Below are 24,336 nucleotides of genomic sequence, written 5' to 3'. Positions count from 1 at the left end.
TAATGTGTGAAAACCTCAAACTGATCTAAAGACGTTGGCTGAGGATGTGCAGACACCGGATCCTCATAAACTGACACGATGTTGTGAAAACGGTGACGGTATACGATATCAGTGTCTGCAGTGGCGATAGGAAGTGTCATTGGATCCCTCCTCACACAGGGTCCTGGCGACTTTTCAACTGTTGAAAAGGGAGTTGTCACGGTGATATATGGGTGTTGTAATCCCTGCAGTGAGAGCCCTGATGTTTACCCAACCCCATATTTCCTCCTCCTCAAAGAGCCCGGACCGGGAATCCTAAACCTGAGAAGAGATTAGCCGGCCGGGAAGAAAAGAGAGGTAGAGAAAGGAGAGGAGGGAGGGGAGGGAGAAAGGAAGAAAAGGAGAGGGCTCTATAGGTCTATTCTCCTCTACCTGTTCAGATCTAGGTCTAAAAGGCAGACAGGTGAAACCAAACACGACCCAGCGAAGCTCTTGCTATGACACTCGTGGAGTTGTACCCTCGCTGGGGTCAAGGGAGATCAGGGAGGACTGTCGTCTCTGTGGTTTCAGCACACTCCGGACTTTTCTCAGGCTAAATCCAACAGTTGTCCTCTGCTGAATAAACGAGTGGTCTGAACGGGGAGGACAGTATTGCATGGAAGGAAACAGGGGTGGGAAAGTTGTGCAAAAAGCTGTGACAGATTATCTGATTTAGTCTAAAGGGACAGTTCATTCCAAAATCAAGAATCCAGATATTTCCTCTTACCTGTAGTGCTATTTATTTATTTATTTATCTAATCTTAGATTGTTTTGGTGAGTTGCTGAGTGTTGGAGATAACGGCCGTAGAGATGTCTGCCTTCTCTTCAATATAATGGAACTAGATGGCACTCAGTTTGTGGTGCTCAAAGCACCAAAAAAATACATTTAAAAAATTAACAGCAGTGTCTCCTTCCAGAAGTCATGACCTGGTTACTCAAGACAATCCACAGACCTTGTTGTGAGCAGTTTCATACAGGAACTACTTTCTATCTATCAAATTACACCCACCAACTGTATCACTACGCAGAAGGAAGCGTGCATCTACTAATAGCTCACCTAGCACCACTGAATTAGCTAATGTTACAGCTTAGCTATCACAGACACAAGCCTCTTGTCAATGAGTAGATGCACGCTTCCTTCAATGTGGTGACACAATTGACCCTTCGCTAAGCCCCGCCCCCCTTAGTTACTGTTGACACGTCCGTCAAGCTTTCGCTCCTAGCATAAGAAATATTTTCGGTGATATCAGTGAGAGATATTCCAAAGGAAATTACATCAAATTTCTGGAAAAACAGTTCGGAGATATCAGAGAGAAGCCGACAGAAAGGTCTTCAATATGCATGTGAGAGCTACATTCATAATATCATCTGCTGGCGGAGTATAAATCACGAGAACATTAAAATAGAGGGAAAAGCTCACCAGTCGCAATGCAAGCGTCAGGCACCTCACGTGTTGACACTTCACGTGAAAGACAAAGAATGTTCTTGTACAGCAGGGTAAGTCAATATATGGTTTAAATTTAAGTTAATGTTGAGTTATGTTCCCTCCTTGGGACAGACAAAGGGAGAGCAGCTAGCACACAAAGCTAGCCTTAGCTAACGTTAGTTAGCATCTTAACTTGGAACAAACGTAGATGTTTTTATTGATCTTTGCTGGATTCAGCTGTTCGTTTGGTCTTCCATACTGTTTTAGCCATATCTTCCTTGGGTCTTGGGCTTCGACACTTTTTGGGTATCAGGTGTCGGACTTGAAGGTAACGTTACCATAAGCACGCCGCTTCAGCATATTAGCTTCTGCTGAAAGCTTGACGGACCTCTCGGTTGCTACACACGGTTGCTAACGTAGGATTCAGCAGTGACTGATTAAGGGAGAGGCTTAGCGAAGGGTCAACTGGCGGTTGTAGTTCAGTAGAAATAAAACAGTTCCTACCTTAAACAGCTCACAACAAGGTCTGTGGATTATCTTGAATAACCAGGTCATGACTACTGACTTACTTACTTAGGCCTTTAAATTCCCTGAGGAACATAGGCCATTGATGAAACTCCTCTATCCTCTTCGGTCTTGTGCCCTCTTAGTCAGTTGTTGCCATGACAGCCCTTCCGCCTTCATCTCCTGTGGTTCTTCCCAGGTGGCTTTAGGTCTCCCTTGCTTCCTCTCGCTTGTTTTATAATGGAGGTTCAGGTCATGACTACTGGAAAGAGACATTGATGTTGAATTTCTCAAATGTATTTTTTGCCACTTTGAGCACCACAAGCTGAGTGCCATCTAGTTCCATTATATTGGAAAGAAGGCAGACAACTCTACGGCCGATATCTCCAACACTCAGCAATTCACACCAAAACAATTAAGATTGATAAATAGCACTACCGGTCAGAGGAAATGTTTGTAATTTCAATTTTGGGGTGAACTGTCCCTTAGAATATTGCTATCAGACTAAGAGTGTAAGCACTAGCAGTGAGTCAGTGAGGCTGTACTTGAGCTAGAAGCTAACACCAACATACTCATAAGGATGCTGATGTTAAGAGAGTATGTTGTTAACAATGTTCACCATCCTAGTTTAGATGCTAAAATTAAACATATTAAATATATTAGTTTTGCAGGTATTGGGTCATAAACCAAAACCAGTGTAGTGGACACATTTTTACCTGATGATGGTGCTAGAAGAAAATTTAAGAGATCACTAATGGTATTAATGATTCATCCTGAGGGGGACTTGAATATTTGGACTAAATGTCATGCAAATTCATACAATTGTTGGCGAGACATTTTACTCAAAGTAAGTTATTGACCATGAGTGTCTGTGCCACATTTTGTGCCAAACCTTGCAATAGATTTGTAGATATTTCACTGTTAGTGAAAACTGTGACCTGCTGGTAGCACTAGATGAAGCCTTGGGGATCACCACAGTCAGCAGAATTCGTCCTTCGGGGACTGTTAATGTCAGTACAACATTTCATAGCAATCCATGGAATAATTGTCGAGATTTTTCAGTTGGAACCAAAGTGGTGGACCTACTGACATTTCCATCCCTAAAGCTAGCATGGCTATAAAGAGTGTTAAAGTGAAGCCAAAGTTTATAAAGTCATAAACAATCAGGTTTCACTGCAAAGTTCCATAAGTGAAATCTGCTCCTTTAGTTAATTCCCTTAAAATGAATTACACACTCCTGGAGAATTTTCTAAATGAAGCGCCAAGGGAAAATGATTTCTCCAGAGGTCTTTGTCCACACTTTCTCTCCCACAGTACATCCGTCAGGCGACATACGCAGCTTATCCTGTTCAGGGCAGACAGGTGAAACCCTACACAACCAACTGAGGCTTTCGCTGTGACACCTAAGTATTGGCACCCTGGCGGGGTCAAGGGTGATCAGGGATGGCTGCTGTCTCTACTGTTTCAGCACACTCTCAACCTTTCTCTGTGTAAATCCAGCAATTGTCCTCAGATGAAAGAGTGCTGGAACCTTTAATGTGCTCTTAGAGACTTATCGTCATTCCAGTGTTTAAAAACGAGGAGTTATCTCCATTACGAGACAGATGTGATTACTAAAATTGCATGCATTAGCCTCTTTGGCAAGGCGAAGTCGATTGACAGCTGAGGAGAGATTTTAAGTACGGAGGAAAAAGTGCTCTTGATATTGAGTTGCTGTTTGAGAAGTGATACTGAACTGAATGAACACTAGATATGTTAATCAAAACACTGAGGAAAGCAGCACAGATAAGAAATGACGTGGCATTTCGTAAAGCTGTTTTCGGTTACCCCAATAACATCTCTGGGAGGGCTGACGGATTTGGCGAGTCTTTCCGTTGATCCACTGCACTTAGCGTCCAACATCCACCCTGCCCCTTCACACAGTTTTTCCCCTGCTGTTTGCCTAAGTACTTGTCTTTTGTTCTGACAATTATGTCTTTAAACTTTATCTAAGATCCCCCTGGAAATATGGATGAGAGCACTTGGCTCCCTCTGTGGAATCCTGACATCTCCATACAGACAGAAGCCCGGGGATCGCTCCCCTCCTCAGTGATGTATTTGTAGAGTGTTAGGGTCAGAGCTTTGGGAGAGACTCGCACTGCCGCAACATGTGCAGGATATCAAGCTTGATCTTCCACGCTGAGAGCGCTCCAGATGTGTGTCGGTATGTGTGAAACTTGACCGCTGGAGTTTGGCTCAAGGAATTAGACATACCAAAGCGGTGTTTACTCAGCTTTGATTTCGTAGATTAAAAAGACCAGCGAGCGCACTGTTTGGGCTGATATGACTTGACTCCAGCTCTTACAGACGATTTGGAAATGACATTCCAGGAGAGAATTAGTGTTACAAACGGACCGTGTGTCCTTATGGAGGATTAATGCAAGACAGCTCCTCACAATTAGTTTGTAAACATTCAATCACTCAGCGTAAGAGCAAAACATACGTGTATGTTTGTTTTGCCACTTGGTTTTGAGTTGTCTCTGACCACCCACAGTAGTCCTGGTTTGAGTTTTCCTGCAGCTCTTCAGCTCTGTCGTGGGTGAGCGCGGCTCTACAGGGATTATGCTTTCATTTAACAGGCCTCATCAAAGATTGTTTTTGTGGCGCTCACCTTCCTGCTCTGCTTTTATTTGCAGGGACCTCTCGGTACACATGCTTGTCTGGTTGGGTGTGGTGGAAAATAGCTGTGGAATTGCACACAGTGTATTCAGCAAAGGGAAAATACCACCAGATGCCCCAAAATGCTGGTTAAACTTAAGCTCGGGCTGCTAAATGTATCAGCTCCTCCAGTCACTCAGAGGGCATGAACCTACGTCAAGGCTAAACCATCCAATTTATTTTAACAATAGAAACATTTTAAAGCTGCATTTAAATCCTTATAAACATAGTAAAAGATGATCATGCTGATTGGCTGCTTTATGGCAAAACCAACGTGTTTCAGCTTGTGGCCTTCAACAGGGTCATCATGAAGACATTACCAAACAGCATTTAAATGATGAATGAATGAGTGTTGTTGGAGTTTCTACGCCTTCGATTTATCTCCCTGCTCATTGGCTGCTAGTGGTTAGGATTTTTTGAGATTACCTAAAATCTTTACAGGAATATGAGGGCTTAGTGTCAGAATGACTTACAGATGATTCAAAGGTATGACCAGAGATATGACGAGCTACATCTGACATGTTGCTGTAGCTCCATCTATGAGCCAAGTGACATTGAATTTTGCAGATTAGCTCCTTCTTCTTCATATGTGCATTTACCATAAAACTTAATTTTGACTGTTCCACACCAACTAGAATTTGAAAACTTACCAAAAATATATCCTCCAAATCTGATCTAACTAAAATGGAAGGAGTCTTTGTTTGTCTGTCCGTCCGTCCTTCGATTTTCTCTGCAATCATCTCATCAAATCAACTTTGCACTTGGCGGCTGTATTGCTGAGGGCCCAAGAACTGCATTGTCAAATGTGAGCTCTTGAGCTCTACAGGACATATAAGTAGTGGGTTACTACAGCCAGAAGTACACAGTGTATTTCTTTATTTTGATTATTTGTACAGTTGAAGGTTACAGAGACAGTTCACATTGATGAAGAGTTCTGTAAATGTTCCAGTTTAGCAAGCCTGGCTTATTTTCAACTGTAGTCCCTATAGTGCATTGAGAGGGGACCCCTATTAACTGTTACACCACCAAACTGCATTCTGGGTACAGCTCGCTCTGTGTTGTTTGTTGTAATACATTCAAGAACAGATGAACTAAGAGAGATGTCACATTATAGCATCTCAAACATTTCTAGCATCAGCGGAATGAATCAAATGACATGTGTACTCCAAGCCTCCAGGAACAACATCGGGCTTTGAAGCTATGTTGACATAGTGACCAAACCATGACATTACAACGTCAGGGTCTGTCACTTAATGCCATGGAGCCCAAAAAACCTTTTTCCCATAGGCTTACATTGGTGAAGAGACAAATGCAAACCAGAGGAAAAAAAATTTTTTCAGCGTCATAACCCAAATGAAATGACTCGTTTCACCACCAGGATTTGATCCATCCAGCCCATTAACATTTTGAAAGTCAGGAAGAGCCAAAAGATTGAATAATTTTACCACCATTCAGGTTAACGGAGGAATAAACCGGAAGTTAACTGCTCGGCCGGCTTATTCTCTAGTTCACTTGCTCTGTGGGCTGATGGATGGGGAAGATCTGGATAATTTTATACCTGGAAATCAAACTTTTTTGGCTTCAAGTACCACTGAGCAACTTTTATAGGAATGAACAGGGCCCCGCTTCCAACACTGTATCCAGTTTTCCTTATGTATCCACTCCCAAGGAAGAGCGGTGTCAAGTGCCTGTTCCAAACCGGCATATGGGCACTGGTTGGATAAAATCAGCATGGTTCAAAGATCACAAACCAAAACATGTAGTGGCCACATGGTGGAACTATTGGATCCATACCCTCACCAAACTGAATCATTTAGCCAGATGTTACGCTTCATGCAAGGGCTAAACTGCTGTGGATACCTGTGACTGAAAGATCAGCACTCGATTGACACAACACTAGGTGAATGTATTATAGCTGATGGGGCCGTGTCTTGCTTTAATTACATTAACAACAGTAACAGTTTCACGTCACTTTGATGGCTTTGTTAGATGTGTGCTCCTCAAAAAGAAAAGACTGCTTTTTACCTTTCTTTAACATCCTTAATGTCGTCTTTACTCTCAGCAGTCTTTACAGCCAGCCAGTCTGTAGCTGCTGTTGCCTCAGCGTGGAGTCACATTTTTGAGGACCTGTAGCTTCAGAGCCTTCGCATGGGGGAAAAAATCAGTTCTGAGATGCATCACGATTTGCTCTTGAAAGATCTCGATGCAAAAAAGTTAGTCTGTAATTTAAAACCCTGTTCTTGACATTACGATTGCCTGTGAGAAATTTGTTAAAACAAAATGTTCCTTAATGCCGAACCAACTGGACGGTGAAATGTAGCGTTGTGTTTATGTTCTTGAGTTTTGTTGAGGATGGCTGAGTGTGAGCAACCACAGATGGACAAAAGTCAGCAAGTAGACACACAATGAGACAAATAAATCATTTATAAACATCAAAAACACTGATGCATCAAGATGCACTGATAATTATTTTAGAATCTCAGCAGCCCTCTGAATTGAAGGGAATGGTGAGGTGCCTAGAAATTTCCAACTCTATCCGTTCGTTGGCTCACGGCCAAACGTTCCACAAAACTTTGGAAAATCAAACAGGAGTGAATCAGACTGAAAGCATAACTTAAGTTGAGGTAATGACCAACCAAGTTGTCTGGAGGTCAGTCAGCTGGTAAAAAAGTGAAAACGGCTGGCGAGTTTTGGGATTTGGGCCCCAACGTTAAAATCAAATTTCCTGCTCTGATGGAAACCCCAATTGGAAGTTTATAAAGTTATAAATAACCAGATTTCACGGCAGGAGTCAAGAACTTAAATCTGGTCTTGTATTTAATGTCCTCAAATGAATCTCACAGTCATGAAGTGTCATGTGAAAATGATTTTCCTTCACAGTTTCTTGCAGCGGTCCCTTCTTGTTCTCACACTACATCTGTCAAGCCACACGGCCGGCTTTATCCCCCTGATGTTGAGTCTGCGGTGCACCGATGTTTTGACAGCGGTGCAAAAACACTGTGTTTCACCTATGTTTGTATGTTTGGCTTGTGGCCCACTGCGATTACGATCTCGTGCTTGTATTAAGGATGGGAGTGAGGGCACTAAGCTTTGGCCAGGATGTGCGCTGCTGAAAACCTGGCTTGTAATAAATGTCTTGTTTTGTGAAATGTTCCTGCACCTGCACCTGACCTCAGATGGCCTGGGATACAGACTGTGTTTGGCTTCCCTGGTTTGCTGTAAGTGATACTGTGTGATAAGTAAATGAGGCATCCGTGGAGGGTGTGTGCGCTTTTGGGGCTCTCTCTCACCGCATGTGGGATTTGGTATGTCCCAGTTCATAAATCCCACCCATGCCTTCATGCTTTCATACCTCCTCAACTAAAGAGCCATTGTCCTGCTTACTGTTTTGAGGTATGTCTTTCGGTGAGTTGAATTCAAACAAAGTCGTCTCTCACCAGAGTTTATTTGAAAAAGTTTTCACTGAGGGGATGCAGTGGAAACACAGACTCCCTTGGTGTCCCATTCTTCCCAGGGTTTGCCTTCTCTGAGGAGCAGAAAGAGAAGTCGTACATTAGACGTGACAAACAAACTGCTATGTTTGCCCAATGGACGCCCCTAGACAGGATATTTTGGAAACCCATGTTGAAAGAGCTTTACCAGTCTACCATGAAAGGTTTGTGTGGCAGCAATTGTTCTCTCAATGGGGTCTGAAAGGAAGAACATCAATACAAAAGTTTGCTTTTTCTACGGCTGGAAAGTCCGAGGGATCTCACAAAAGTAGGGTGGGATACAGACTTATTCATTTTCCTACATTATGATCCTTTCAGATGAAGTGAAGCAGAGTGGGAACGACACGGGTATCGTACAGACAGAAAGCACAGACATTCAGGCAATGACACTAAATACTTCACAGGAATTCAATAAAACATGTTTCCAGGGGTAAGAAATAATTCTCATGTCGCTGTCATCTCTGTCAACTTCAGCTCTCGGTCTTTCAGCTGGGATCCAAACTCATTTTTATATTTATGGCTGAACTTTCGGTGTAAGCATGATGTATACTCTGAAGGTTGTTTAGATCCAAAGCTCCGCAGTAAATATTAAAACTGACTGGATCTCAGTGTGTGAAGGTTTCCTCTCTCGGACTGAGTAAAGCTTGGCCGGGTTACTGTGCTTTTGTTTTATACTCTTCATCAGTCAGTATCTGGCTCATTATCAGAAGAGGAAAGTCAACAAATAAGTTTTCAGACATACTGTGTTTAAATCCTTTTTTTCTCTTTTATTTTTAACTCATCTGAATGCATTAAATCATCTCTGAGACTAGAAATAAAAGTTTTTACCAAACGGTAAAACTAAACTTTTGCTACCATTCTTCATAATGAATACTTTCAATATGAAAATCTCCCAAAGTAGCTTAACACAAAGGGTTCATACATATGCATCTTTAGCCACCTGCAAAACGTGAGGTCGGCCACTGGGTGCTACTCTTGTGCCAACTTTTAGGTTGCGCCTGGCATTGCTTAGCGACCATAACCAGCATCGTATCCTAGCCTACTTACCAGAAATCATATCTTCTTCTCCGTGTTGCTTTTTAAGTGTGTATTAAATTATTGTCCGTGGGACAGATGTAGAGCTCTTTGTAGCCCTGCACTAAAATAATCAACGTCTCCTCCATATTTACCATAGCCTGATATTTACAGTAGAAAGGGAAAATATCTGCTATCTGTGATTGGTTATTCCTCGTCACATGGCACGTGGTGCACATCGTTGTGTTCCAAAGGTTGGACTTTGTTTGTCTCAGTGTGTGGATAGTTGTTCCCTGAAATATAGACACTTTATGAATGCTTCACACACATTTTCACCTTCCACACCTTTCACACCTTCCACGCGTTTGTGCTTTCCACACATCTACATTGACGGAGATTGAGATGAGTGATTGAGATTGAGTGACAGGAGATTTGAGGGCTCAAAAAACATGTCTTGTGTCCAGGCCCCAAAGCTACCCTTACTCAGAATATACCAGAAGACTTCAAAAGATACCAAATATGTCAGGCTGAACAGGGAAATGTGTAGGAAATTCAAAAGAACTTACTTTACAGTTACTAGAGTATTTTGCCTTGTTTGATTTCTACTTTTACCATTTGATTGAAGTACTTCTACACCATTCTTTATTGCATCTGAGTCTCCAACACCAGAAATTGATGTTATTACAGAGTAGCAAACTAAACTTTAACAATTCCTCACAATGAATAGAGTACTTTTAATACTGAAGGAATACTAAGTACAGCACTGAAGTGCAATTTTGAGACATTCGTTCCTATGTCCGTGTTCTTATTCCTTCTCTTTTGAATTGATCTGAAGCCACAAAAATCACCCAAACTAGACATAAAGTAAGTTTTTTACCTAATAGGGAAGCCTAAGGGGCTGTACACATGCTGTGTTTTTTGCGCCCTCAAATTCACTGTTTTTAAAGTAGACAAGTGGAAGGCGCTCTCAAACGCCAGAGCGACGCCATTGCAGCGCGTTCCAGAGTGCCTTCTTTTTTCTTTTCTTTTTTTTGAAAGATATTTTTTGGGCATTTTCGCCTTTATAGATAGGACAGCTAAGCGTGAAGGGGGGAGAGAGAGAGAGAGAGAGAGGGAATGACAACCAGCAAAGGGCCACAGGCTGGAGTCGAACCGGGGCCGCTGCGGCAACAGCCTTGTACATGGGGCGCCTGCTCTATCCACAAAGCCACCGACGCCCCCAGAGAGCCTATTTTTCAGGGTGGACACATGGTGTGTTTTTTGAGCCCTCAGAACCACTGTCAATGTAAACGTGTGGAAAGCACGAACATGTGGAAGGTGTAAAAGGTGTGAAAATGCTTTTGAAGCATTCGTAAGTGCCGATATTTCAGGGAACAACCATCCACACCCTGACATAAACAGAGTTCAGCTTTTGGAACGTAGCAGCACGCTCTGCATGCCATGTGACAAGGACCAACCAATCACAGTCGACTCAAAGGCCTATCTTTCCCTTCTTCTGTAAATATCAGTCTGTGATAAATATGGGGAAGAAGCTAATCATTTTAGTGCAGGGCTACATAGAGCTTTACATCTGTCCCACTTACAATAGTCCTACACAAAAAAAATCACCTGGAAGAAGATCAGCTCTGCATTCAGGATTTCAGGTAAAAAGGCTTTGATATGGTGCTTGTTAAGGTTGCTTAGTAACCTCAGACGCAACCTGCCTCTGCGCTCTTGAAAGCTGGCAGAGAAAAGGCACAAGAGCAGCAGCTACCACCTGACCCTGCGTTTTCCTGCCGGTTAAAGATGCTGCATGTGTACGGCCCCTACCACTCTACAAACACTTGGTACTGACTTTGAGGACATATTGCTGCCCATACTTGTTTACCTCTCGTTTTTAATCACATTGACCTGCTGGTGACTCAGTCGCACAGACTCATGCTGTGAAGCTAAATATTATCCAAACCCACAAATCTTTATTTCAAATTTTAGTGGATAACATTTCCGACGTTTCCAGAGATACCAAACATATCAGACTGAATTTGGGGGAAAAGTATATAAAATGATGCCTGAGACATCTAAAATATTTCCAGCCATAAAAACACAGAGTCTTGGGTTTAAATTTTTCCCTCGTATACCTTCAGTGAAAAGCTGTAAAGAATCTATATGATCCTGTCAGACAGAGTGGGATGACTGATGCTTAACCTTAAAGCTGTTTAAGGGGAAATAAAAGGGGGTGTCAGATGTTAAGGAGTCAAAGATTTAAATGCAGAGGTTTTTACTTGTTATGGTGTAATTTCCCTCAGTGGTAACACTACACTTACTAAAATCATTCTGCCACCATTCTTCATTGCAGTAAATGAGTCTCACCTTTGCGGTGTGTTTGTGGCTCTAATCAGACTTTTGGACCGGCCAGTAATTGGACCTGTTACCCTCCTCTGTCTTCGCAGTTTAGCCCCAAGCTACTGCCTGTCTTCAGTGATACACGGAGGGGAGTGAGGGCAGCAGGACCACAATACCCACTAAGGGACGAGCTGTCAGAAGCCCTGAAACACTATCCTCTCTCAGACCAAAGCGCCGGGTGTTTTTAGCTGTATTGTATCACTGGTATTCTACATGCAGGTCATTTGGGGAAAGTTTTTCCGAGAAATTACTTCATCTATTAAAGGGCAGAAGTCAGAGTAATGCTCAGTGAAGTTCATGTTATGCAGCTTTAGCTCCCAGAGTGGAGAACGCTATCTAGCCTTATTGCTAGTAATGATACTGCCCTCAAGTGGATGCTGCAGCTATTAGGACTGCATGTCACAGGCAGAAATACAGTGACAGTAAAAGAGGTCATAAAAACTTTCTAAATGTTCTTGGCCACCTTAGTTATGGTAGCTGGTGTGACTCTAACAACTCTTTCCAGTTCTCTTGGCTTGGGCTCTGCGCCAAGCTTTTCCATAAGCTGTTTTTCAGTTAGGACCCAGCGCTCTTGGCATTTCATGAAGGGAACAGAAGTGGAAGCCCTCGGCAGCAGCAGCAGCAGCAGCAGCAGCAGCAGCAGCAGCAGTCCTCGGGGCTGGGGATCGCGGGGGAATGACAGAGGCATACAAATTGTCACCGTTAAAGGTCCTAATTGCCTGAAACCTTTAAGCTTCAAAGCAGGCTCTTCTTGTGTGGCAGAAGTGCTGCTGCGCGTTCCTCTCCGATGGAAAGGTTGATTGCATCTGTGGCATTTAAGAGTAGAGGGAGAGAGTTTGAGGATTGCTTATTGTGTGGTCCGCTGATGCTTCCCTCCCCCGTCCCCCCTCTTTGCTCCACGTTTCAAAGACCTGTCGCCTCACGGCTTGTCAAAATCCTCCCTTTAAACAGTAAGCAAAAATAGAAGCTAATGATTGAAGTTCCATTCCATAAACTTGTGGTCACAGTTTGGAATAACAAGACTGTTGCATGTGTTTGTGCGTTGGTACACATGGGAGTGATTGAGAGCATTTTGCTTGCAGTTACTGCCCAGTCAAATGATTATATATTGCATTGTTTATGCATTAAAACAATGCTGTCACTTAATTTCATAATACGACTTGTCTCTTGGACTATAATCCGGGTTCTTGGTGTATGAAGTAAAAATAAAAACTTGAACAGCCCTAAAGTCCCCAAACCTTTCTCCAACTATGACTCGTACCCAGTGGTATTTTCCCCTTGATACCAGTTCATGTATTGTTTTCTAGCAGTCTCTATTTTTAAAATGTGAAATCTGTCAAGAGAAACTATATAAATGCCATCCAGGCCACCAAGGGATTGGATGTGTCATGTAATCGATGTAGCAGAGGCTCGGCTGTCGGTGGAAAAAAAGTGTTGTGTTTCAAAATGTAAATGTGTCGCTTTCCCATTTAACATGGCGTACATTGCCGGTGATAGTCCTTCCACTAATGTGAATAAATGATGATTCTTTTGGCTTGGAAACCCTTTAAGTGAAGATTTGTGGCAGTTAATCATTATGAAGTGGAAAGTGAGGTCCCCTTATGTCTTATAATAGTAAAGTGAATCTCATAAAAACGGGCACTTTTAGAATAGAATAAAATAAAATACCCTCCTGCGACTGCACTCAGGCTTTGGCACATGGAGAACTTTCTGTCTCTGGAACATATGAAGATTAAATCCACACTGTAAACAGGTGAGGAGCGCCTATTAGCTCAAATAGCTCCATCAATCAGACTAATCTGCTTGTGGTTTCCATCTCAAAGGCTCAGTTACGCCTTTGCTTCAGGTTTTTATCTCATGTCTGTCCAAACACCCACAACTCCAGCTCTGTTTGTCTCAGCACTGCCACAGTGAGAAATATTCAGCCCCGAGCGCTCCCTAACTGGTTTCTCCATCTCCATATTCTGCTGGAAGAGACACTGGGACAGAGACAGTGGAAACGCTGGAGGATATAGGCTGTGGTGATGATGATGAAGATCTGGAGACATGCAAATCCCTCCAGGATCACATTCCAGGGTGCACATGTTTGAGTGTGAACACACGATGAAGTGTCTGTCTTTTGTATGCGTGCATTGTAGAAACAGAATCAGAGTAGAGAGGACATTGAAGTGTTTGCTGTGGTCATTTGACTAGTCCAAAACAAAATGGTGTTTATTTTTAGTTATACTGGCGACAACACGTCAGTGGGGTCGTAAAGTGTGTCACACTCACCACTTTAAGAACTCTGTTTAGGCCTGACACCTGTTTTCCTTATTAAACACAAGGAGGAAAAAGAGAGGAGAAGTCACGGCGTCATATTGTGTCATATCATTGGGGTGTAACACCTTTGCAGTAAAATCTGGTCTGCACTTTCTGAAAGGCTCAATAGCTGTTGCACTATCATAGAACAAGGAGATGATTCATTTGTTTACTGAGGCATCTGCAGTCCGAAATATATGCTGTGATTACTGAAAAGATCCTGAACAAAAGACCACAAACACATGCTATCTATATAAATCATTCTATTGTATATCGGCTGCCATCCATTTGAATGTACCCAAAAAGTTCTGTCAGGTCCGGTGCACCCAAGAAGGCTAAAAAGAGCACACCCAAAAAGCATCTGAGTGGACACCATCGCTTTATTCATAGTGCCGTCTGCTGTAACCCTCCAACATCACAGCTCCGCTCACATTTCACACGTCTCATACCCCATAGCTCCCGTGGAGTCAAAAAGCGTGTCCCAGCCTTGAATTAGAGATGCACAATTTTGAATTTTGTTGCCAATGTCCGATATGTCTATATACAATAACTTATTTGGCCATTAACCAATACCGATATTGATATATCCACTTTTTTCCCCGGCTAATTTTGAAATTAACATAATATTTATCGTGATGGTCCCACCAGCAGATGGAGACATGAAATCGAATGCTTTTCAGTGTTTGTAATATTAATTCATTGTGACAAATACGAAAAAGCATGTTGGCAGATTCTGTTATCGATATCAGAATCTGCCAACATGCTATATACTGGGCAGTAAAACCCCCTTTAGCATTGCTAACTATGTTACCACTATAAGCAGTGGTAACATAGTTAATTGATTGTGTTCAGTTCAGTGATGGCTCTTGGATACCAGCTGTATTCGCCAAATGAGTGGCACCGCTAGCTAGCTAACATTAGCTCCCTTGCGGTGATGCACCATGCAGAGTGGCCAAGAAACCATTGGAGACCAGAGGTTGGGCAGTGGGCACAATGTTTCCACGCGTTAACATGGCAGGCTGTCTGTCTGTCAGCAAAGCCAACAGAAACTGAAATGAAAGGCGAAACATTTACATGACGAAACATTAAAATTTCACCACCTCTATATGGACAGCACTTTGAAATGTAGTGCTAAAGCTCACTGAGTCAAAGGAGTACCGACTAAAAGGAAAGGCCTCTTCTATTTTACTTTGTTTTGTTTTTTTCTTGAAAAGTAACCGGTTAGTTACTGCTTAACGGGTGACGGCCTTTGGAAAGCAAAATTAACCGAAACTGACGTCCATAGTTCCAACAATCACCAACTCAGTTTAGTCTAAATAAAACCTTAATTCACCGAGTCACATGTGAATCTACATGCTGTTTGATCATTACTGCAAAACCTCACCTCAGTGAGTTCGCAACTTAATGCAAGTCGGTTTGTTTATATGGAAGTTCGCCCGGTTGCAATGGCAAAGGTACACATGAAAATGGCCGCAACCCTGACCATCCTGCTATGTTGATTTCAGTGAGAATGTCCACTCTACTCTCATTCTATTTCTATGGCGTGCATGCTCTCTTATGTGTCCAACACATGTATCCCCTCTCATGGATGTTTGCGTGCCCAAAACAATGAGCCAACGAGCTGCTCATTAGTGAGCGGCTTTATTCCTCCTGGATGGTCCTCAGTGGAAAGAGGAGACACGAGCTGAACGCAACACCACCCCCGCCAACGGCAGCAAAGCCCGGGTCAGGAGAGGTACCAGCTCTTGTCTGTCAAGGCTTACTGGAGAGATATCTTTCCTGAGTGGCAATCAATCACATGTTCCTCAGACTAAAGTCATATAGATTTCAGCCTGAAAGCACTTAGATATGCAAATGTCTGCGCAGCTTCAGAGTTTGTTGCTGCTGAGTAATTCTACCCCTTTGTCGTGCTTTTTTCTCGACCACATTTGAAGCCTGAGTGGCAGTTGTGACTACTTAAAGCTGTGCCACGAGTCAATGAAGAGCTCAAGTCGTATTTGTGTTCCACTGTGCAAGCAACTACTTGATTTAATAATGCTGTTTTATGAAGCATGATTCATATTTCAAAGGCTGCATATCTGGAGTGGAAATAATTCAGCGCGAGGGCTTAGACGGGCTTAAAACTTTGATCCTCCTTGGTGATCTCGACTTGCTTTTTCTTATTTCCTTGTGTGCAAACGTAAGTGTTTTTTTTTTTTTTGTTCTGCCTCTAAGAAAACAGACCTCTAAAATAGAGTCATTAGCTGTGGTTTGATGGCTGTAGCTGTCTTCAATATGCCCGAGACACCCGGCGTTGTCGTGACTTTCCCATCGTCCTCGTCGATGCACTTGGGTGGTAATCGACCGAGGATCGTGCTCGTCACATTTATCATCCCCCGTGGCCTTTTAGCTCCTCCGAAACACATGTAACATCTCAAATACTTTCCGTGTGAACATGCAATTGCTTTTAGATAACAGTCAGAGGAATGCTTTAATCTGATGCTTATGATGTAAACAATGAAAAGATGCAATTAAATTTTACTAGCACACTTTGAGCTCCTGACTGATCACTGATGAACCTTTGCATATTCCCGAGGATATGTGGAGAACGTAGTGCTATCAGCTGCTCTCTGTTGACTGCTTACAGATGTACTGGCCCGTGTCCTCACCGCCTCGCACTTGTGATTAAGCCACAGAACAATGACTTGGGTGCATTGTAAAGAAAAACAGGAAAGCCTCACTGTTTGTCTTTCACCCCGTTTCCTTTGATCCTTCAAAGATTTGGCCAGTTGTAAATCTAAAAGCATATTAAGAAAAGATTGTAGAAGCTGACACAGAATGCCTCTGGAGTTCATTCAAAGCTATCATATTTTGATTCCATCAATTTTTTTTTGTGTGTTGCTTTAATCAATGAGGAGGCTGGAGTCGCTGAGCTGTACTCCAGTTCCCCCTTCAGTCGGTTTGGTGTGGAAAATCCATGTCATCTGACTCCCCCCTCCGCTGGTTCTGATTAGGGAGGAGTGCTCCGGGAGTTCTGGATCCCGAGTCTCTCGCTTCCATTAACCACGGTCAGGCCCGATTCCACGCTCATCGCTCTCACACCTCGTCACATTCCCGTCCAGTTCCTGCACAGACTGGGCTGTGAGGAGCTGGCCGGTGGAATAAAGCTTTAAGATGGAGGAAGCACAAAGTGAGAAAAAGCTCATTGATCATGCAAAATGTGTTAAACTGTTGACACATAGTTGTGATGAAAACGCATTTGGAAGCCGTATCTGAAGCTACGTTGAATGGGATGTTCCAGATCACAAATCACTGCTATGTGTCATTTTAGTGGGATATATTTTTAATATATTTTATGTTCCTCTCTGTGGACGTTAGGACATTAATAGCTTTGTGAAAAGCTCTCCTAAATTATTTTATTTCCTGCTAAGCAAACCTGCCTTCTGAGAGCTGGCTGATGAAACTGGTTTGGACCCAGAAGAGAAAGTGTCAGATTGGTTGGTAAAATAAAACAAGTCAGATCCAATCCTGTTTTAAAGGATAATTCCAATTTATTACAACTTGGATCCAGTTTTTGTAGGTTTTAGGCATCGTTTTTGTCTTTGTTTTGACACCAAGGTGAAAGGCCTTTTTCACAGCAGACGTTTTGACGTCTCAAAGCAGAAAAACCACAAGTTAAGAAAGGATTCATTTCAGTCAGGTGGTGCAGTTCCAGGCCCCTGGTGTTGTTCATCCTGGCTCACTGTCATGGCTCACTGGAGCACCCAAATGGAACAGAGCCATCGTTGATATCATTAGTTACACCTGTGCTTTTCCTGCTGTGATATGTCAAAGTTACGGCTGAGATTTGAGAGCACGGCAACATGAGTAACGAGTCTGACTGGACCAGACAAACAAACAGAGAACATCCATCACAGTTCACAGTGCGACTTCCTGAATCAACTTGGACTCATCGCACTTACCATAGTTACATGTGTAGTTCTAGTTTACTGTGCAGTGTTATGGATGCTGTTGAGTTTCTATCCCGGTCCTGCATTTAACAGGATTTGGGGAGGTTTAGACTCCAGCTAATGGTAACGCAAGATAGCTTCACATTTTCCAAACACCTCAGTCTGTCCTCATCTTAAACCTTTTGAAAATAAGAAATCCAGAAATATGTAAGCCAAAGTTAGCAGCCAAACAAGATTATGTTAGAATGAAATAACGTTCTGGTCTTACATTTTGGCCCGAGACATGTAGCTGTAGGGGCCGAACACATGCCACGTCTTTAACCGTCTGGAAAACGCGAAGTGGGGCACTGAGTGCAACTCTTGTACCTCTTCTGTGCCAGCTTTCAAGAGCGCAAACGCAGGCTGCGTCAACAAGCACCGTATGATAGCCTATTTACATGAAATCCTGAGTGCAGAGCTGATGGTGTGTAGGCCTAAAATTTCGTCTGCGAGACAGATGTAAAGCTCTAGCAGCCCTGCATTAAAATGATCAACTTCTTCTCCATATTTACCGCAGACTGATATTTACAGATGAAGGGAAAGATGTCTGTCGGCTGTGATTGGTTGGTCCTTGTCACATGACATGCACTGCAGCGTGTCGTTGAACTCTGTTTATCTCTTGGTGCAGCTGCCGCACCCTGAAAAATTGGGGCTTGGGAACGTGTGCACACCATGACGGCATCGCTGTGCCGTTTTAGCACATCTGCCGTGTGTCTAGATTGAAAATAATGAATTTGAGGGTGTAAAAATGCGGCATGTGTATGGCCCCTTAAAGGGATAGTGCAGATTGCTGGTCGACCACTGCCTTGGTTAATTAGTTTGTTTGTGTTATTGTGTGACTTTGGTGTTTAAAAGGGTTAGTTCAGATTCACCAAAGTCACACAACAATGCACACTAAGTAACTGATAGAGGCAGTGGTTGACCAGAAGCTCCTGTGTTCTACGGGATGAAATTACTGTTTTTGTCAATGGAGTCTGGTGGCTTTGACGAGAGAATAGATGGGGAACTGTGAGTACACTTAAACTTATATTGATTTTTGTAGGTGGCTAAAATACATTTTGTTGTTGACCCGTCCACAGCAGTACATCGCTTAGCTTCTGTGGCAGCTCTCCTGTCTGCTTCACCAAATAGGGGGCATGCAGACTGCCATCTACTGTACTGACTTTGGATAAGTACCTCGTACATAACCATCAAGTGCATATATATGGCTCTTTAACAGGATTTTCTTTTTAAAACAAGTCAGTTTGAAACTTTAATGAGTCAGCTGGAAACAGCTTTTTCATCCATCTCATGGAGCTAACATAGCTTAATTTGCTGGCAACTTTAACTGATGAGATCTCTCAGCGGTAGTTGTCATTTCAGACACTGTTATTGTTGTAAACTGCATCATGTGCTGTACAAGAACCAAGCGACAACCTTGGAGGCTGAAAACTGAAGCTAAGCAGAAGTGCAAAAAGCTGCAGTTTATTGGATGGCCACATGAGGCTGGCTCTAAAACAGAGTCAATCCCCAAAGACCGCTATGTTAAAATGCCAAACTTTACATCAGAAATAAACTTGTTTACAGCCTGGTGCAAAAAACAGTTTTGGTCTCCAGCTAATTTCAACATTCATGACAACTGTACAGGGGGTGAATTTTTTATTTTTATTTTTCCCCCATAACTCACCCGATTACATTTCATTAAGGCCCAAAGTTACGCATATATAAGAGCAGGGCTGCTTATCGTCTCGGCCAAATATGGTCACCTCTGGCTCCAAAAATCCTAGATGGAGATGGCCGAAATGCCAAACAAGAGGCTTCAAAATAGCAGTCCAAAAACCAATGGGTGCCATCACGGAAACTACGTCCATTATTTATACATTTTATGGCAAGAACTAAAAGCTTGACTGGTGTAGTAACAGTAACTAAAGTGGACCTAACAAACAATCAGTTACTAAAGTTATTATAGCCAAAAGAAATTAAAACCAAAACTTTGAAAATAAAATCCAAGATGTAAAAAAAACCCAGACTCCTTTAACCTAACATATAAGTGTATCATTGTAGGTACTGCAATGTGGAGTTAATGTATGTGAAACCAAAATCTATCCCAGGCCTCTTTTCTTTCTTCTCTGTGATCCTACATCTTTTTTTTTGTGTTCTCAGTGGTTTATACTGTATCTTTAAAAGTTTCAAGAAATGAAAATCTTTCTTATATTTTCTCCCTCATGCATGCTGCTACATCAAACGCTCTGTCAAAAGCCTTGTTAAAGTCCCCGATCCATTTATGAAAAAGTCCAGGTAGAGCATGAAGCATAAATCTATGTGAGGAACAAGCTGCTGGTTTAAACAAAGCAAGGCTGCTGTGAAGTGCAGTGCCTTTGAAAGATGGAAAACAGGTCGTTCTCAGGCCTCATCAAGAAACTAAATCAAAGAAGGGAGTCGCTGTAGCCTAAGGAACACAGTCAGGGGAGTGAAAACCATTAAAAGTGAATTGTGCAGGCGGTCTGCAGAGAAAAAAAAGAAGAAGAAGAAAGAGATACAGAAGAGAGGAATCACCAAAGCAACTCAACCACAACAGTGGAGTTCACATTTAAAAGAAACAGACTGAGTGAATGTATAGGGCTCCTTTTGTCTTGTGTGTGGTTTAGCATGAATCTGTCCAATATCATGCACCATAAATCCTAATTGCTTCACAGGCTTCAGAGAACTTGACATTAACACAAATTTGTAAAAAAAAAAAGAAAGAAAGTTAATTACGTGTAGTTTTTTTTTTCTTCCCCCTACTTTGGAAAATTGCTTCAGCCTGTTGATTTGAACATAAAATAACACGAGTCACGAAAAATCCTCCACTAGGTTTTGTGATTCTTACACTCAAATTAACTGTGGTGAATTCGGTGGGTGCTGAGCTTATTTGACCTTAAAACTGACTCAAACAGGATTTTTCTCTCATGAGGAGCATCGCTGTGGGAACGTCAGAATCCTGGATATTTTTAAAAGTGTCGTCATTTCTAAGGAAAATGGCAGCTGATGCTAAATTTGAAACCCTGCCGACTTCCTTTGTGCTGTTTGTCAGAGATGTTCATGCAGCTCAGAGTGAAGCCAAACCACCAGTGGTGGAAAGTAACCAAGTACATTTACTCAACTACTGTACATAAGGACAGTTTGAGGTGCTTGTACTTTACTGGAGTATTTACATTTTCTGCTGCTTCATACTTCTGCTCCACCTCAGAGGGACATATTGTACTTTCACTCAGCTACATTTATCTGATAACTTCAGCTATTATGCAGATTCAGATTATTAATACACAATATAAATTAACTAAGAAATTATGATGTATCATTACAGCTTAAAGGGTCGTTCATTCATTCATTTTCTGCAACCACTTATCCTGTTAGGGGTTGCAGGGGGCTGGAGTCTATTCCAGCTGACATTGGGTGAGAGGCAGGGTTCACCCTGGACAGGTCACCAGACTATCACAGGGCTGACACATAGAGACAGACAGCCATTCACACTCACATTCACACCTACGGACAATTTAGAGTTACTAGTTAACCTGCATGTCTTTGGACTGTGGGAGGAAGCTGGAGCACCTGGAGGAAACCAACACTGACACAGGGAGAACATGCAAACTCTGCACAGAAGGGCTCCCCCACCCTGGGTTTGAACCAGCAACCCTCTTGCTGTGAGGCAACAACCACTGCATATTTTTGTTAGGGTTAAAAAAACACATATTTTTCCTCTTACCTGTAGTGCTCATTATCAGTCTGAATTGTTTTGGTGTGAGGTGCTGAGTGTTGGAGATATTTGCTGTAGAGATGCCTTCCAATATACAGGGTTCCCATGGTCATGGAAAACCTGGAGAAGTCATGGAATTTCACAGTCACACGGTCACATTGTCCAAGCCCGGAAAGGTCGTGAAACTAGTAAAAATCATTAAAAGTGTAGGAAAATTGTTACAATAATCATCCATGGATAACTTTCCACATAATGTAACATGAGGGCAAATACATTTTCTGTAGCTGTGGACGTCACATAGCTCTAAAATGATGTGTAACAGTGTTTTGTTTACCATCACTTAGGTTTCGTCATTTTCCTCTGGGTTCTTCCTATGTGCCAGCTAGCTGAAATTCTGTTTGAAGGGAGTTTGAATCTGATATGTTCGAAAAACATGGGGCAAATGGGGCGAAAAATCTTTATTGTTGGTACTAGAAAAGTTATGGAAAGTTTGGATTTTTTTCTCCATTAATAATGGATGGATGGAACAGGGTCAGTTATACAGCAGTAATATGTGTGACAAGTCAAATGTGCATTTGTAATGTTGAGTATTATAATTCCACAAAATTTGGTTGAGTTGTTATTACCTGACATGCTTAGGCCTGTCAGGTGGAAGGTTTGATACCCAGTTTTCGTACCCTGCGTGGGAGAGGGGCTGGAGTTTGTATGGTTGTATATGACGGAGGATTTTGTTTTTGCCACTTGCTGTCATGAGAGGAATAAATGCAGATCACCTCCAAAGATAACCACGTCCTGGGCCTCTTTAAAGTCACCCCCACCTTTACCAGCTGCACCATTAAAGTGATGAACACATTAATGCTTCATTTGTTGCAATGCAAAAATATATATTATTCTGAAATTGCCTTCTGCAAAATGAATACTTTTACTTGTTATACTTCTACTTCAGTTATGGTTTGAATGCAGGACTTGTAACTTGGACTTGTAACAGAGTATTTAGTAAAAGTACTACTTCCTCCACTGCAAACCATCGATGTTGTAACTCCTTCCTCACAGGCTTGTCTTACTCTTGCCATTACTACAAGTGGAACAACATGGTTCAACTTTGTTTCCCGCCAGTTTGAACTGGTTGCTAACGCTAACTGGATGCTGCTGGCAGTCCCGCTGGTGTACAAACATTTGCATGACTCAGACGGAGTCATGACTAGTGGGAGAAAAGATAAATGTGAACAAATGTGAATCTGCGTGGGGATGTCTTAGTTTGTTATTGCAGGATTTTCTACTACTGAGCTCACATAATGAGTGTCTGTCTGTAATTTTGTGTTGTTTAACGAATGACCTCTCCTCCTCCGCCTCCCCCTCTCGTTCTCAGGACACCGAGCGTTGGGAGAAGTCAATGTTGAGGGTCGCTGAGATCACGTCAGCCCTGATCCGGGAGAGGAGCCCCGCCCTGGTGGGACAGCTTCTGCAGGCATGAAGTGAGGTAGCACCAACAGAAAATCCCCTCAGTGACTCATGAGCATGACCAACTCTTTATCAATCATAGCAGACTCCCACAATTACATTCTGCACTTCCATAAAATGTGGGGACTTTCAAGAGACCAACTTAAAAAAAACAATCGCTAAAAGCATGGGTCAAGCTCCAAAATCCAGAATCCTACACTTCCCAAAATGCAACTCAGTATTGTCCTTCACTGAATCCTCCCTGCCTGGTAAACATCTACATCTTTCAAACTCCTCAGCCCGTGTTTACTCCATTTTGATGCAGGCTTTCTGCTAGAAATTCAGACATGGCAGTGAAAGTCAAAAGATGGTACCAACAGTATTATTCCACTCTGTCCTGTTTTATTGTATTCCCTCTGTTGAGGCCCCATATCTGCGATCATGTCACTGATGGAGAGTTTTATGAAATGTTAAAACTGAAAAGAAAATATTGACTGAACACATTTTAGAGCTGCTACATGTTTGTTTTGTTGTATGTTGGTTTTTCCCATCAAATTAGTGCCACTTTCTTGCTTTGAAGATGCATGAATGCCCACTGCAACACATAGTGGCTTTAAATGTCTATAAAAATTAGACCATCGTTGAGAAAATTGTTCTTCCCCTACTGCACTCAAGACAGTTGTTTTACAATCTCAAAAAGGGGACAAGTTAGTTTGTACAGATCGCAGCGAGCTGACCTGAACACATACATGTTAATTGACATTTTGATTGATTTTGGAGTGTTTGGAGCGTAATTAATAACAGTTAAACTACTGTTTTGTGTCATAACCACTGGATACAGTTGACTGGAACACTAATATGTAATCAGAAGGTGCTTCTATTTTTGTACTCATAAAAACTGCTCATGTGGCACAATAAAGTTTTTTTTTTTCATATTCTACTGTACGAGTGCTAAATTCAGAAAATGTTCTTTTGAGTTTATTTCTGCGAACACATCGTGCACACTGAGGTGTGTTGGAAGAAACTGCTCCTGAAGTTTAGTTGCAGCTGTGGTTGTGTGTCTGTGACCTTGTGCATCAGAGACACTCTTAATGAAGCTGCTCAGCACTGAGGAGGCTCCTGTTTCCTGCAGTGAACCAGCTCTAATGCCACCACAGCCTGCGGCGATTTTACTGCACAGAGGCCGATGATGGGGAGAGAAAGAGATGACATCACCCAGGTAGATGCATGTAACGCTTTTATTACATGGAGGGTCACTGAAGGTCATCACGAGGAGGGTTCATGGGGAGAGTTTAACGCTCCTCTCTGTGAAGGTGGAAAAAGATTCTCACTTTTTGATTTGTTGGACATCTCTGGTTATGTTAGTTTGTCTATCAAACATTG

At 42.4% G+C, this 24,336-nt stretch overlaps 1 protein-coding gene across 1 annotated transcript in view; it reads left to right on the top strand.

Annotated features, from left to right (window-relative positions):
* The window catches only part of crppa (CDP-L-ribitol pyrophosphorylase A), a 68,036-nt gene extending 44,173 nt beyond the window's left edge, over window positions 1-23,863 (top strand). Inside the window, exon 10 of the mRNA XM_050046922.1 lies at window positions 22,883-23,863. Coding sequence (XP_049902879.1) covers window positions 22,883-22,987 — 105 coding nt within the window. The 3' untranslated portion in view covers window positions 22,988-23,863. The remainder of the gene's footprint in view (window positions 1-22,882) is intronic.
* The last annotated feature ends 473 nt before the right edge of the window (window positions 23,864-24,336 follow it).

The sequence above is a fragment of the Epinephelus moara genome, chromosome 6 (assembly GCF_006386435.1).
Source record: "Epinephelus moara isolate mb chromosome 6, YSFRI_EMoa_1.0, whole genome shotgun sequence".
In the NCBI taxonomy this organism is placed as follows: Eukaryota; Metazoa; Chordata; class Actinopteri; order Perciformes; family Serranidae; genus Epinephelus; species Epinephelus moara.
The sequence above is the reverse complement of the archived record's forward strand: the minus strand, read 5'-3'. Positions and strand labels throughout refer to the sequence as shown.